Source organism: Psittacula echo (assembly GCF_963264785.1).
Source record: "Psittacula echo genome assembly, chromosome: 13".
NCBI lineage: Eukaryota > Metazoa > Chordata > Aves > Psittaciformes > Psittacidae > Psittacula > Psittacula echo.
The window spans coordinates 2,260,103-2,273,365 of NC_137749.1; the positions used below are offsets into that span (position 1 = coordinate 2,260,103).

Genomic DNA, 13,263 nt, shown 5'->3' on the forward strand with positions numbered 1-13,263 from the left:
ACAGAAACCTCTTGAACATCACCTTTATTTGTTCAAAATGCATTCCTCTGACGTTGGCTGCTCAGTGAAATGTGAGTTCTGCACCAACCCTGTACCAGCACCGGCTGCTCCCCAGCAGTAGTGTGTTTGGCTGTGCTGGAGTGGGTGGATGGGTTCATTTTTCCAGCACTCAACTTTACAACAGGAGCTCAACTGGCCTCAAGTGGCAGAGTTCTCCAGTGGGAATGTGCTGGGGCACTGAACAGCCGAAGCTGTTCTTGCACAACACGTAACAAACCCCACAGCAGGCAGTCGTGACCTGAATTTACACTGGCACAGCAGGTAACGGTTCAGGATGACTGTGCTGGTGGTTAACGTGAACAGTGAGTGAACTCTTAACCTGAACTGACAAATTAGCTGGTGCTGTGTTGAGTCCTTGTCTTGCAAAAACATAGGCTCCGTCTGAGTGGGATTTCCACTTCCCAGACTCTGAACAGGTATTCATGGAGTGCTGTTCACTGCACCAGCTTAGAACACAGCTTCCATCAAGCTCTAACTTGCAGAACAGCAGCTAAACTTTGTAAAACCAGGAACAGCTCCACCATTACCACACCTTGTATCTTTCAAGGCAACCACCAGTAGTCTTTAGGTTCAGATGCTTCATGGCACTAGAGGATTGGGGAGCTCTGCACGTTGCCAAAATCCTCTTCAGTGTCGCTAGCTGTCGCTAGGCTATGGAAGGTGTGACTGATGGCATCCTTCTCCTTACAGGAAACTGCTCCAAAAAACAGGGAATGAAACTGAAAATACAACAATTACAGAAGTCAGAAACTGTGAATTTGGGGTTAATTATTTCTGAAGCTTTTGCTATGTCAAGATCTTTATTAGTCAGCAGTTCCATGTAAACCAGACCTGTCACCTGTGAGTATTCCCAGTATTAAACGTGGTGGTGGTGGTGGTTTTTGTCAGCTCTGCTGCTGTGGAAGCTGCTTCCATTGAAAGGCCACAGGCAGAATTGGATGTAGTTACATGTAATAACCCCCAGGCTACATGTACCTGAACACCAGCTGAGGTGTTCCACCCTAAATACAACTGGCAGTCTCCTCACCTTGTCATAGTGAGCCTCTGCTGCCTCTCCTGCCAGCGCTGCACGGGCTGTGGTTGTTCCTCTTACCCCTGTTGCATCTCCCTCTGTGGCTCCAGGAATGACTTTTCTCTGTTTTACCAAAGGACTCCCAGGTTTCGCTGGCTCCGTGCTCTGGGTGTTTCCACTCCTCTGTGGCTTTTCAGAAGCATTTGCCTGTGTGCTGCTGTCTTTATCCATGGAGGCTTTTTCAGTTTTCCCTGTACGTGTCTCCAGGCTGGATTGGAGAGAGTAGGTCAGGTCAGTAATCGGCTTTTATGTATTTCCATTAGGATGTCTATTTTCTGATACTGAAATCATTATGGCTTTAGAGTGGATTCTCAACAAGTACCTTCCCCTCCTACTGCATAACACTGTGGAGATAAAAGAAAGCAGAAGCCAGTACATAACGTGCTCTCTTGTACTGTTTTATTGCTGTACATGCTGTTAAGGTGTTCCTGAAGCTGCCTAGTTCACTGTTCTATGAACAGAGACTCCAGTACCCTGCAAGAATGAGCCGATTCCTTTTCATTTTAAAACCGGCTTGGCTGGAACACTTAAACTTCAATTTTCCATCATCCCTCTCCCACCCCTGAAACCCACTGGTACCTTTCCTGCTGTGGTGTAAAGCCGGGTGGTTGCTGCTGGGAAGTCTTCTTGTCAATGTCAGACAAGGTAGCCAAGATAAAGCTGGCTTCCAGCACCAGATCTTCAATGCTGAAAGCAACCGGTCTAAACACATATTCAGAGACATAAACCAGAGTGTGTAATTACATGTGTTGTGGGAGAAAACAGCTTGTGCAATTCTACATGTAAAGATTAAAACACGTCTCTGAAAAGCTGAAAATGTATTTGCTGCTGAAGGATATGAGATGGCTTCCTGAGGCAGATTTAAATGCACCACTGAGCAAATGTTATACAATACTATGCAGTATTGTACTTAGTCAAATCATAGTTTTAAATATGCAACAGTTAAATTTGTATTTTAAACAGAAAACTTACTGTTTCTTTAGACTACTACTAAAACATTGCCTGCATTAGCATACTTCTGCCTTGATGTGGGTATTTTCCTACCCACACCGTTAGCAAATACAGAGTAACAGCTGTGTGAATCTTGGTCTATGGAAGTAGAGGCAAGTTCTCAATTTATTTGAATGTTCTTTTTCTAGTATAATGAATTTTCTCAGTGTAGAATACACCAGTGTCTATTTTAATGAGGTTGGATGGGGCTTGGAGCAACCTAGTCTAGTGGCAGGGTGTTGGAACTGGATGAGCTTTAAGGTCCCTTCCAACACAAACCAGTCTGATTCTGTGATTAGTCTGAGAGCCTGAAGCATGCAGGTGACTTCTATATATGTGCTCATAAGTCAGCATGGGCAGCTTAGTAATGCTGTGCCTATGTTAAGTGCTTTCTGCATAATAACAGGGTATTTAACCCTGTATCACAGATTAGAAGTAGAGCTTTTTCTGGTTTATTGTTCCAGTTAAATACTGAGTAACAAAACCTGAGTTGTAGAGGTGTAACTGCTGCAGTTTGTCAGGTATGTTCCCAAACGTACTTTCCAGAGATGTCAAAATGGATGGAGACAGGAACACTGGTGGCTTCTGAAAACACCAGGAGTCCCTGGAAAGAAGGGGTGGGTGGTTAAGCACCATTAAAACCAGAAGCTTAACATCAGAATCTAAGTTTATCCCAGATGTTGTTTACTGGCAAGAAAAGGTAAAAGTTGACTGCTTCTAGAACACATTTGCTGCCATCTCTGCCTGGGGCTTTGCCAAAGAAGTTTCTACATGGAGAGCTTCTGTGGCCATGATGCTTCTCCAGGTCAGTCACAGTGGTAAAACTGTTCTGCTCCCCAGTGTCAGGAAGATCCTAATTTTAAAGCTAATCCTTGACCAGCTGATGCAATAGTGCTGCTGGTCAGGAGGCCTGATGGAGCCCGTCCAGGGTCATCCTGCATTGTCCTGGTCAAGTCAAGCAAATTAATGGGAAAAGTTCTACTTTCAAAACAAGTTCTTACTTTACCCTCAATTCTTTAAGGCAAAACGTCACTTCAGAATCGACTCCAACTTGGAAGTAGTCAAATTCTTCTGGATTCAGTTGTATTTCTGTAAGCATTGTCTTGGAGAAATCTGTTTAAAGTAACAAGAAAGGAGTCAAGTTTGACCCCAACAAACTCTGATTATAACCCCGAGGTTGTTACATCAGCATCATTTGAGCAAGTAATTGTATTTTTAGTAACTAACAGTAATAAATGTTTCGCTCATCTCAATTTATTTCATAATTAAAATCTTCAGTTTACTTATGTAGATTTAAATGGCTTTTAACACAACCTGTTTGATGTTCCAGTGTGATCTAACCCAATACCTGCTGCTGCTCTCACAAATCTGCTTTGTCTGCAGGCATTCATCACAAATAATATTACCATCTGCTTATTGTTGCATAGATGGGAAGATCAAAGTGCCACATGACTTTAACAGGTTAATCATAATTGCTGACAATCATGAGAGGACAATGAAGGTGGATTTAGGTTCTTTGTTTTAAATTATAATCTTTTCCTGTTACTAAGTGGCAACAGGAAACAGGCTCCTTGGTTTCAGGTGCCAATTGTTGCTTCTTATCATTAGGTCAGCCCATAGTTGTTATTAGGTGCATGAAAAGAAAGTAAGAGGGAGGAACTGTAACACATTCAGCAGCTTCTGCAAGGCAGAGCCTACCACGTGCAGATGAGAACAAGTCTGGGCAGGAGGTGTGATGTGTGTATGTGAAAATTAAACCTGGATGTGGAAAAACCCAAGCCAGCACCAGACGATGCATTCAAAGGACATGGTTTGTTTCATACAGAACATGTGCTGCAGGCAGTGTATTGCATTACATGCTACACAACAGCAACAATGCTTGTAATGCCTCCTTTTTTCTCCTTGATTGTTTGGGGTTTTGGTATCTCATTACATTTTTACCTACTCTTTTTTCACCTTTTCTTACAATACTCTTATAAGTGTATGTTTCTAAACTAACCAAGTTTGTTATTCAAACTGTAATCCCTTTAGTATCTTTTCAGTAATTTCTTCTCTATTTCAACTCCAGTCATCTTCCACCATTTAATCCTTCTTTCTCTCCACTGCTTCAGCCTGTTCCCAGCACAGTCCCCACCTCTGCTCTAGGCAGTCATCTTTTTCTAGGTCATTATCCTCAGCTTTGGTCATAAGCAAGTATGAGAAGCATTCCTTTATTATATGATATACAAGAACCTGTACTTCAGAAACACAATTACATCTTTAAAACTAGTTTGAGTCACACCCCATGGATCTAGATTGTTCTCATGTCAGCTGGAGATCTGAGAATGGCAGCACGCAGCACTGCACTGTTAGGCCACCTCACACGCTGTATTGCCCTTCTACTAAAATACACTCTGTAATGACATCAATTCTGTAATTGTGGTATTCAGATTTAAATAGTTCTTTTTCAAAACATAAAATTATCTCCCTTTTCCTGTCTGCTGCCATGCTTCTGCTCCCGCAGCACAGTAATTGCTCTGCTCAAGCCTATGGCGAGTGGAATAATTCATTTCAATTGGCTGCTCAGTCTGATATCTGCCACTGATACCAGGAAATGGTATTAAAAACTGTACTTTCCTCAAATATAGCAAAAGCAAAGTGCAGAAGTATGACTTGGAATCTCCCTGTGCATGCTCCCTCTCTTATAAATCTCATTCAGCCATAAAACGCACTCTCTGGTTATTATTCTTTTAGTTACCTGTTTTAAAGTCCCAATACTGTTTCATATTTTGAATTTTCTTACCAGTGTCCTCCTCGGTGTAACTCTTGAAACAAACTTTCATTGGTGTAACTGATAAAGTTACTTCTTCTTGACTGGTTGGGAAGTGAACCATGATATCAGCCAGCAGCCTGTAAAATGTCAGCCAGTGTTAAGATACCTGCCGCAGGGTCTCAGCCAGCATTTGTTACTCACATGAGAAACTAAAATAGCTCCTGGACAGTCCTGGTTGCAAAAGTGCCTTTGAAATGTGCACCCCCTACTGTGTGTGCATCTTTTTAATTGATTTATGTGGCAATAGGTACAGAAGACATCTAAAAATACAGCCAGTCATTACAAAAGCAGATTTGTTTGATGTCTGTGTAAGCTGCCAGATCAATATTACATATATATATGTCTGATACCTTTCCATATGTATATATCACAATTTTGAGCAACCCTCAGTATCCTATACTCTTTATTCAAAAGCTTAGTTTTTTATAGTTACATAATCTTTTTATAAACACAATATATAGTATCAATACAGAGATATCTTTGTACACCTTTAATGGCTGATTCTTGTGACAAGAAAACAATGCCAGAAACACTGACAGCGACAGAAATACTCTCAGGGAAAGTACAGTTGGACTGTTCTTTGCCTTTGCCTGCAGTGACAAGAACTTTGCCTTATTGCACTGAAGAAATTGTACTTTTACCACTGGATTCTTTACCTGTAACATTCCAGCACTGTTTAGTTGTCACAGGTGGAAGTAGCTTAAAGGTATGAATTCAAAGCAGATATTACACACTTCTCAAGGTTAGACTGAGTGGGATTAATGGCAGAATGAGCTCCATTTCTTAAGCTGCAATGTGAAAAATCAAGCACTAAGATACAGGATTTAGGAATTTGCCATTTTTGACTGTGCCCTAATCAGACTTTGAGTCTGTCAATGCCTATGGCACCAGTATTGACTCCTGTAAGATTCCGTGTTCCAGAAAAAGAACATTTTTGTATTCATTACCTGGAGTGGAGTTTAAGTACGTTGGGACACATGTGCTTTGCAAAAACAGCCTGCAGCGGATCACATTCTTGAAACGTCAGGTTGTATGTTTTTACAACACCTGAGTATAAAGGATATGAACAAAATCAGTGCTGGTCTGTCATTTTAACTGGCTTATTCTGTATTAATTGTCCTTTTAGGGTATCTCAATAGAGAAAGTAACGAGGCTTACTCTAGCTGTGTGGAAATAACTCGCTAACAAATAGAAAACTGCATTAACCTGCCATGGCAGACTTCCTTCATCCTATTAGTTATGCCCTGCAAGGATCTGATCTTTTTTTAAGAATTCACAAGATGTAAGTGAAGAGCAACAAGTGCAACAAATGCAAGGAGTGGGGAAGGCTCCAATGTTTAACTGCTACAATATAAATGGTGATAGAATCAGATCTCTGTGTATTTCTAGATAAGCATGAGCTAAGAGAGCTTAATGATCCTTCCCTAATTCAATGTATTCTCTCATTATTAGTAACACGAGCTGGATTTTTAATGATATAAAGCACTGCCTATCACACAGCAGTATCACAAGCTATCACATCAGCAAGCTGTGTTGATAGATGATGGTTCTTTATGAGTTTTGCAAAGCACACCTGGTGTTCTGCTGGACTGAGGATGTCAGACCTGTTAGTGTGCTAAATAACTGTGTTAGAAGGGGAAAGACTCAGTAAATCCTCTACCAAACCAGGATTTCCCTCCCTTTCCATAATGTGTTTTTAAGAGTTTACTTCAGCCTCATTCTAAATGTTGTAGGCAATTGGCTGGCAATTAATATACAGCATGCATTAACTACTGAGCTGAAGACTGTCTGATAAAGCCTATTTTAACTTCATTTTAATAAGGTAATGCAGATGATAAGTCTAAATAATGATGTGAAGAGGCTGGAAGTGTTTGGCATAATGTTCCATCAAGAACATTCAGCTCCTAATTACACTCAATATTGTGCTGTCCTGCTGTTTTAAACTGTTGCTGCTCCTGTGAAGATGTGTAACCTACCATGTTTGCAGAGGAGCTGAAAAGTTACGTGATGATCGTTAATATTTGTATAAATGCTGCATTTCTCTACATTCCTTTCCAGCACATTTACACATCTAAATACAGGAAGAACTGACTGTAAAGAAAACAAACAAATTAGCACAGAGGTTATTCACTAAGCAATATTTCCCCTACTTTTGCATGATTTATTTCAAGTTGCTGCCTTTATAGCTTCCCCAAACTGCTTTGTAAGCAGATACTATACTAATCCTTGCCATCCTCACCCACTATTCCAATACATGGCCAATAGGGCTGTTTGCTAAAGAACTGGTCAAAGCTCTCCTGGCTCATACTGGTTCTGAAGGAGAACCACTCAGAGGCAGAAATGTGGTATTCCTTTACCCTGAGATTAAGCTGGCTCAGACTTTGGGAACTGCAGGGCACAGCTGAAGAGGTACAACTTCCAAACATAATTATATACTAACGCCCTTTTGCAGGGCTGCTCAGAAGTGTTTTAGAGCCATCCACATACCTCTAGGAGCCTCCCTCTATAATTTCATTTGGAAATTGGGCTAATTTGCTGCTTACAAAGCTGTGCATTAAAAAATCCATTCAAATATACCTTGATTATCAATTTACACGGGGGGGATAACTGCTTCTCCTTCTGATGTGGCTGAGGCACAGCTGCCCAGCAGTAGTGTTGAAAAAACATAGATGAGAAGAACACGTATGCATATGCCGACCTTGAAGAATTCACTGATCTCAAGGCAAGCTGAAAATGGAAGTAAAATAATTTCTTAATTAATATTTATTAACTCAAAACTATTTATATTGAAACTTTGACAAAAAATCTCTGTGCTTCAGTACCATACAGGAACCACAGAGCTTTTAAATCTCAGTACTCAAATACAGATGCATTATGGATAGAGTCATAGGTCAAACTTATCACCTGTATCATTACTGGTATAATACAGGCAGAGGAATCCAGTCTATGGACATTTAAGTGGCCCTGACCTTTGGTGAGTTACCAAAACACTTGGAGCTCAGTTTGAAGCATTTGAAGGACTGGAGTTTATTCTAGAACAATCTTCCTCTATGCCCATCCACACAACACACACAAATGAGCAAAGACACCAGCAGCACCCCAAAACCTCTTCAGGTATAAAAGGGAATTATCTCCATTTCCCACCCTCCCAGCAAGTTAAGACCACTTTTAACTAAGAAACCTCTCAAGAAAACCCTAATTTTGGTGGAAATGGCGTTTCATTAATCAGAGGCACATTAATGGATGCACCCTTCCTGTTGAGTCATCCTGGCACAAAACATGTTGTTTAGAGGCAGCTTCTGATGGGGTACAGCACATAAACCTTTTGACCCGTGGTATTAATCCAGATGTGCTGGACAAGCTCAGGCCTGGGTAACAAAGAATGGAACAGTAGGGGCAGAGTGGGAATGGCTCTTTGATGATGCAAGCTGCATAATTACAATTACAGATAATATGGCATTTGTCCATCTTGAAAGTGGAGGGATTCAGATGGGAGGGTACCTGCAGGAAAACACCACATTATCCAACAAGGTGAACATTGTGCTTCCAAGAGAAGCTTTTAAATTACAATAAATCAAATCCACTTACCCCTTTCTCTAAGGGGTCAAACCAAAACTCATCACTAATACGTGCTATGGCGTGAATCGCTCTTCCGAACACTGGCAGGAAAAGAAAACAACGCAATGTGAAAACCCAAAGTTAGACTGCATCTTCTCCAGTATAACTGAAGAGGAAACATCACAAATGTTTTATGCATTTCAATGAAAACCGATGGCAGGGTGGAAAACGTTACTCTTTCCCTTTTCAGCACAAACACTTTGAACCCCGTTTTGCCGCACCGTCCTGAGGCAGCCCCGCTCTGGGGCACCCGTTTCTCCCACATAAACCCCTCAGATCGGAGCTTGCCGCCTTCCCGGTACCTCTGAGATGCGCCCCGCCAATGACACACTTCATGGCCGCCCCCTCCCTCACACGACGGCTGAGGAAAGGGCAGGAAAGGGCGGGAAACGGCGGCTGAGGAAAGGTTCCCCCCCAGGGGCGGGGCGTTCCTCAGAGACCCGGATGTAGCCGGAAGGCGGCTGCGGAGAAACGCGTTTTGGCCTGGGTTTGGCTCTTCGGAGGCGCCGTAGCGGGTGCTTGGCGCCGGCCTGGCTTCCGGGAGCAGGCGCAGCGGGCGCTGTGAGGAGCGCGGCGCCGGGCAGGATGGTGAGCGGCGGGGCCGCGCCGGGCCTCGGCTCCCGGGTCCTCCTCGCCCTGTGGCGCCGGAGGGCCCCGGGTTCGCTTGCTCCGGGGTGCGGTGGGCGCGGGATGTGGGGAACGCGCGGTCGGGGAATGCTTTCTGTCGGTGGCCGCCCCAAAACCCCCCCTCGTGCCGAGCTGAGGTAGATGGAGGGCGGGCAGGGAGCACTGAGGAGGGGCCGTGCGGAGGGGCTGTAGGGGCCGGGGGCTGCTCGCAGGAGCTGAGTTTTAATTTAATTATTTTTTTTAACGCTTCTTTCATAACATCAACAATTCATTAATTATTATTTGCCTGTTCATTCGGCTGTATTTTCTTTTCTGTTGCTTTCTTTTGTTTTAACATTGATCATGGTTCACCCTGTTTTTCATTTCCCCCCCTTGTCTGCAATCAACTTCTCCATTCCAATAAGGCTGGGCACAGAGTAAGTTTACTCCTCTTGGCTGTTGCTAACACTGGTGGTAAGGGCTTGTCAATGTTACTAGATGATACGAATGTCAGATGGGACACGTGAATTAGGGGCTGCTGTTCAAACCATGCCCAGGATTGCACCTAAATACCTAGTAAAAGCCAGATGGTGTAACGTTCTTTGCCACTATTTCATGCTGCTGTGACTATTAAACACACTTCAGTACTTTTAATTAGGTTTTGTTACTGTAGCTTACCAAGCTTTTCTGTAATTAATGGGTGCTCACATATGATTTGGGGGAGAATATGGGGTCGGCCACTTTGTCAGCAAAGGAAACGGCCTTCGCTGAATGCACACACGCTGCTGACTTCAGTGGGGTTGTGCGATTTGAGTGGCAGGGTAATTCTATTAAACATTAAATACATAACTGGCATTGCATGTCCAAGTCTCTTAAGTGTTAGTAAGAGAATCAATCTATTGCTATTTTAATAATCAAAATCACTTATTACACATTTTCTACTTGCATTCAATTATACCAGCTCTAGACTGATGCTAGGAGGGGTATTTTTCACTGGCAGCTCTTGAAAGACTATCAAAAATGTCTTTTTTTCCTCTTTCCTGGGTTAGTTTTAAATTGGCAGCTCATGGATTCAAAACCTCTTGTATTGCTTTACCAGTACTTTAATCCATCTGTTCTCTGAAGATGCGTGGTTTTGATGATGGCATGGAAATGCCCCAATAAAACCAAAACCCACCCAACTTTTGCCTTTTTTTGATGCCTGTAAGCATGAAGACAGCTGCATGGCCTAAAAATATCAAAAATAAGTATTAAAAAAGATAATTTATTAGCATAGTTACTACTGCTTATATATATATGTATGTGCTGTGTCTTTTACAAGCACATTTAATGGCTGTCATTTTAGGTACTGTTACTAACAAAGTGTTACGGTTGGAAGATAAACTTTTTATTATAGAGCTATTCATCAAGTTAACAGGGATGACTCTGTAGATCCAGTGTTTTTGCAGCGTAGTGGTGTCACATCCCATGCTTTATAGAGCTTTCCATGCCCTTTTTGCATAATTAATTTATTGCCGTTGCTTGCATTAATTCTTTATTTGCACATTTAAAGCCTGTGCTGTTAAACTATGGTCCTACTTCAGCTGAATCCTTAATTTTGAAGCCCCATTCAATTTGTATCCTCCTTGCAGTTGTTGTACTGCAACTATGAGTATGTAGAACCGGTAACAGCAGCACTGTGTGCAGGATGTGTAATAGTGCCTTCTCTGCAGTGCCCTGGTTTATTTTGTTTATTGTTCTTTAATCTGTTAGTCTTACACTGTTGTTCAGTGGTTCCTCAATAAGGGCTCTGAACAAGCTTCATGTTCTGGTCAGCTATTAACACACGTTGCAAACTTTCAGTGCTTTTTATTTGCCTTCTTATCTTTTTCTTTGGATAAGAAAACAATTAAATTAGAAAGAAATTGGGTTTGAGTTTTAAGGACAATTGGTCACAGTTTAGCCAGGTCTGTGCTTGAGGACATGTGCTAGGGATAGCTTATGGTAGTTCCTAAATTTATGTAAATTACATCAAGTAGTAACATTTCTTTCATTACACCTTGCAATGGCTTTCAGCAACAAAATAAATGGAGACGCTGTAGGCTGTTGTTTTGGTGAGGCCCCTCTGGGTAACGTCCTGTGGTAGTAAGGGCCTGTGTTCCCTCAATATAACAGTATTCCATCACAATTTCAGACTTATTTTAGTAGACATCAAAGTGGCAAGTTAGGAAACTGAAGAGCACATTGCAAAGCTTTCTGTTTGCCTGTGGTTCTTGTCTTAATAAGCATCTTGTAACGACCTTTCTTTCCTGTTGTGACACCTAAGTTGGTGTTAGTGCTGGGAGATCTTCACATTCCACATCGATGCAACAGCCTCCCAGCCAAGTTTAAAAAGCTGCTGGTTCCAGGGAAGATCCAACACATCCTCTGCACGGGAAACCTTTGCACCAAGGACACTTATGACTACCTCAAGACTCTGGCTGGGGACGTTCATGTTGTCAGAGGGGACTTTGATGAGGTAGTGTTCTCTTTTGATAATAATACTGGCTTTGTGCATCTAGGGTTATTTATAATTCAAGTAAAAGTGGGCAAACTGATGTTGGGTGGTGTAACAGGACTTGCTGCTGTCAGGCCTTTGAAGTTCCCTGCATTCTGCCACGTTCTCCAGTGTTCATAAAAGCAGCTTGGTAGCAGTAGGGCCAGTTACATTGATTATTTCCATAAGCACTGGCACACGCTGCCCAGAGAAGCTGGGGCCTGAAGCAGTCTGGTCTAGTAGAAGGTGTCCCTGCCCATGGCAGGGGGTTGAAACTAGGTGAGCATTAAGGTCCCTTCCAACCCAAACCAGTCTGGGATTCTATGATACAAGTCTAAGAAGCTTTCCCCCCTCTCTCCTTTGTGTTGCATAGAATTGTTTTTAAAGCATAAATCTGTGCATTTAATCTGTGGTTGGTTTCTTTTTTAGAACCTGAATTATCCTGAACAGAAAGTTGTAACTGTTGGACAGTTCAAAATTGGGCTGATTCATGGCCATCAGGTTATTCCCTGGGGTGACATGGCCAGCCTGGCACTGCTACAAAGGCAATTTGATGTGGACATCCTAATTTCAGGACATACACACAAATTTGAGGCATTTGAACATGAAAACAAGTTCTATATCAATCCGGGATCAGCTACAGGAGCCTATCATGCCTTAGAGAAGTAAGTGAAATATGGGAATGATCTGGGGGAATAACTACAAAACTCATTATGAAGATTACTGTTGACATTCTAAATGTTGGGGAGAGGAAGGGTTGATAGTAGCAGTGAAACACTGCTGAGGTGATTATATACTCACAATTAATATGGATTTTTCTCTCTCTTTCCAGTAACATCATTCCTTCGTTTGTGCTGATGGATATCCAAGCTTCCACGGTAGTTACGTATGTCTATCAACTAATTGGAGATGATGTGAAAGTAGAAAGAATTGAGTACAAAAAATCTTAAACATGCTTTGGCTTGTCTGGTATTTTTACCATCTCATTCTGAACTGCAAGTTCCAATACTTGATTGCTAGTTTACAGTCCTACCCTTACTCACTAACAGCTTAAACAATGTAGCTTCTTGGTAATAACTTTAAAACATCATTGTGTTTGCTTTTCTCTCTATGAATTGATTTGTAAAATATTCCATTAAAGTAACTGTTTAAATACTGTTCTTTTATGTTGTAATAAACTCCACTTCATAGAAAAACTAAGCTTTATGAACTGGTGTAGGGGAAAAATGCACCAGTTGCAAGTGCTTTTAGAATGCCCCATGCTCTGTTTGGTGACTTCTGAAGGATATTTAATTGTAAAAGGCTTGAACAAAAAGACTGGGGGCTCTGGGGCCATGTTATGTTTGCTTCAGAATCCAGTTGATACTTAATTTTCTCAACCTATCATTCCCAATAAAATGGATTCTGAAACTATTGCAGTTAACTCATAACTTACAGTAGTAATTTCACTGCAGAAAGTTTAGTCTTTTTATAATCAAAGCAGTTTCAAATACCCCTATGCTTTAATGAATCATGGTCTCATTAAATCTATAAATCATAAAGAAAGGCTTTCCTTTATTTATGGTTCATGTCTGACACTACAGCTATACA

At 41.7% G+C, this 13,263-nt stretch overlaps 2 protein-coding genes across 2 annotated transcripts; one reads left to right on the plus strand and one right to left on the minus strand.

Annotated features, from left to right (window-relative positions):
• Positions 1 to 177: 177 nt before the first annotated feature.
• On the minus strand, positions 178 to 8,888 carry RAD9B (RAD9 checkpoint clamp component B; the record flags this gene model as incomplete). Its single annotated transcript, XM_080628808.1, has 11 exons — positions 178 to 779; positions 1,205 to 1,340; positions 1,712 to 1,834; positions 2,662 to 2,726; positions 3,129 to 3,235; positions 4,905 to 5,011; positions 5,882 to 5,981; positions 6,911 to 7,025; positions 7,512 to 7,661; positions 8,523 to 8,593; positions 8,855 to 8,888. The coding sequence occupies 11 exons, from the start codon at positions 8,886 to 8,888 to the stop codon at positions 648 to 650; spliced, it is 1,140 nt and encodes a 379-aa protein (XP_080484934.1). The 3' UTR covers positions 178 to 647.
• A 133-nt stretch (positions 8,889 to 9,021) lies between these two features.
• VPS29 (VPS29 retromer complex component) lies at positions 9,022 to 13,114 on the plus strand. Its single transcript, XM_080628305.1, has 4 exons — positions 9,022 to 9,140; positions 11,464 to 11,655; positions 12,103 to 12,338; positions 12,506 to 13,114. The coding sequence occupies exons 1-4, from the start codon at positions 9,138 to 9,140 to the stop codon at positions 12,621 to 12,623; spliced, it is 549 nt and encodes a 182-aa protein (XP_080484431.1). The 5' UTR covers positions 9,022 to 9,137; the 3' UTR covers positions 12,624 to 13,114.
• Positions 13,115 to 13,263: the final 149 nt, after the last annotated feature.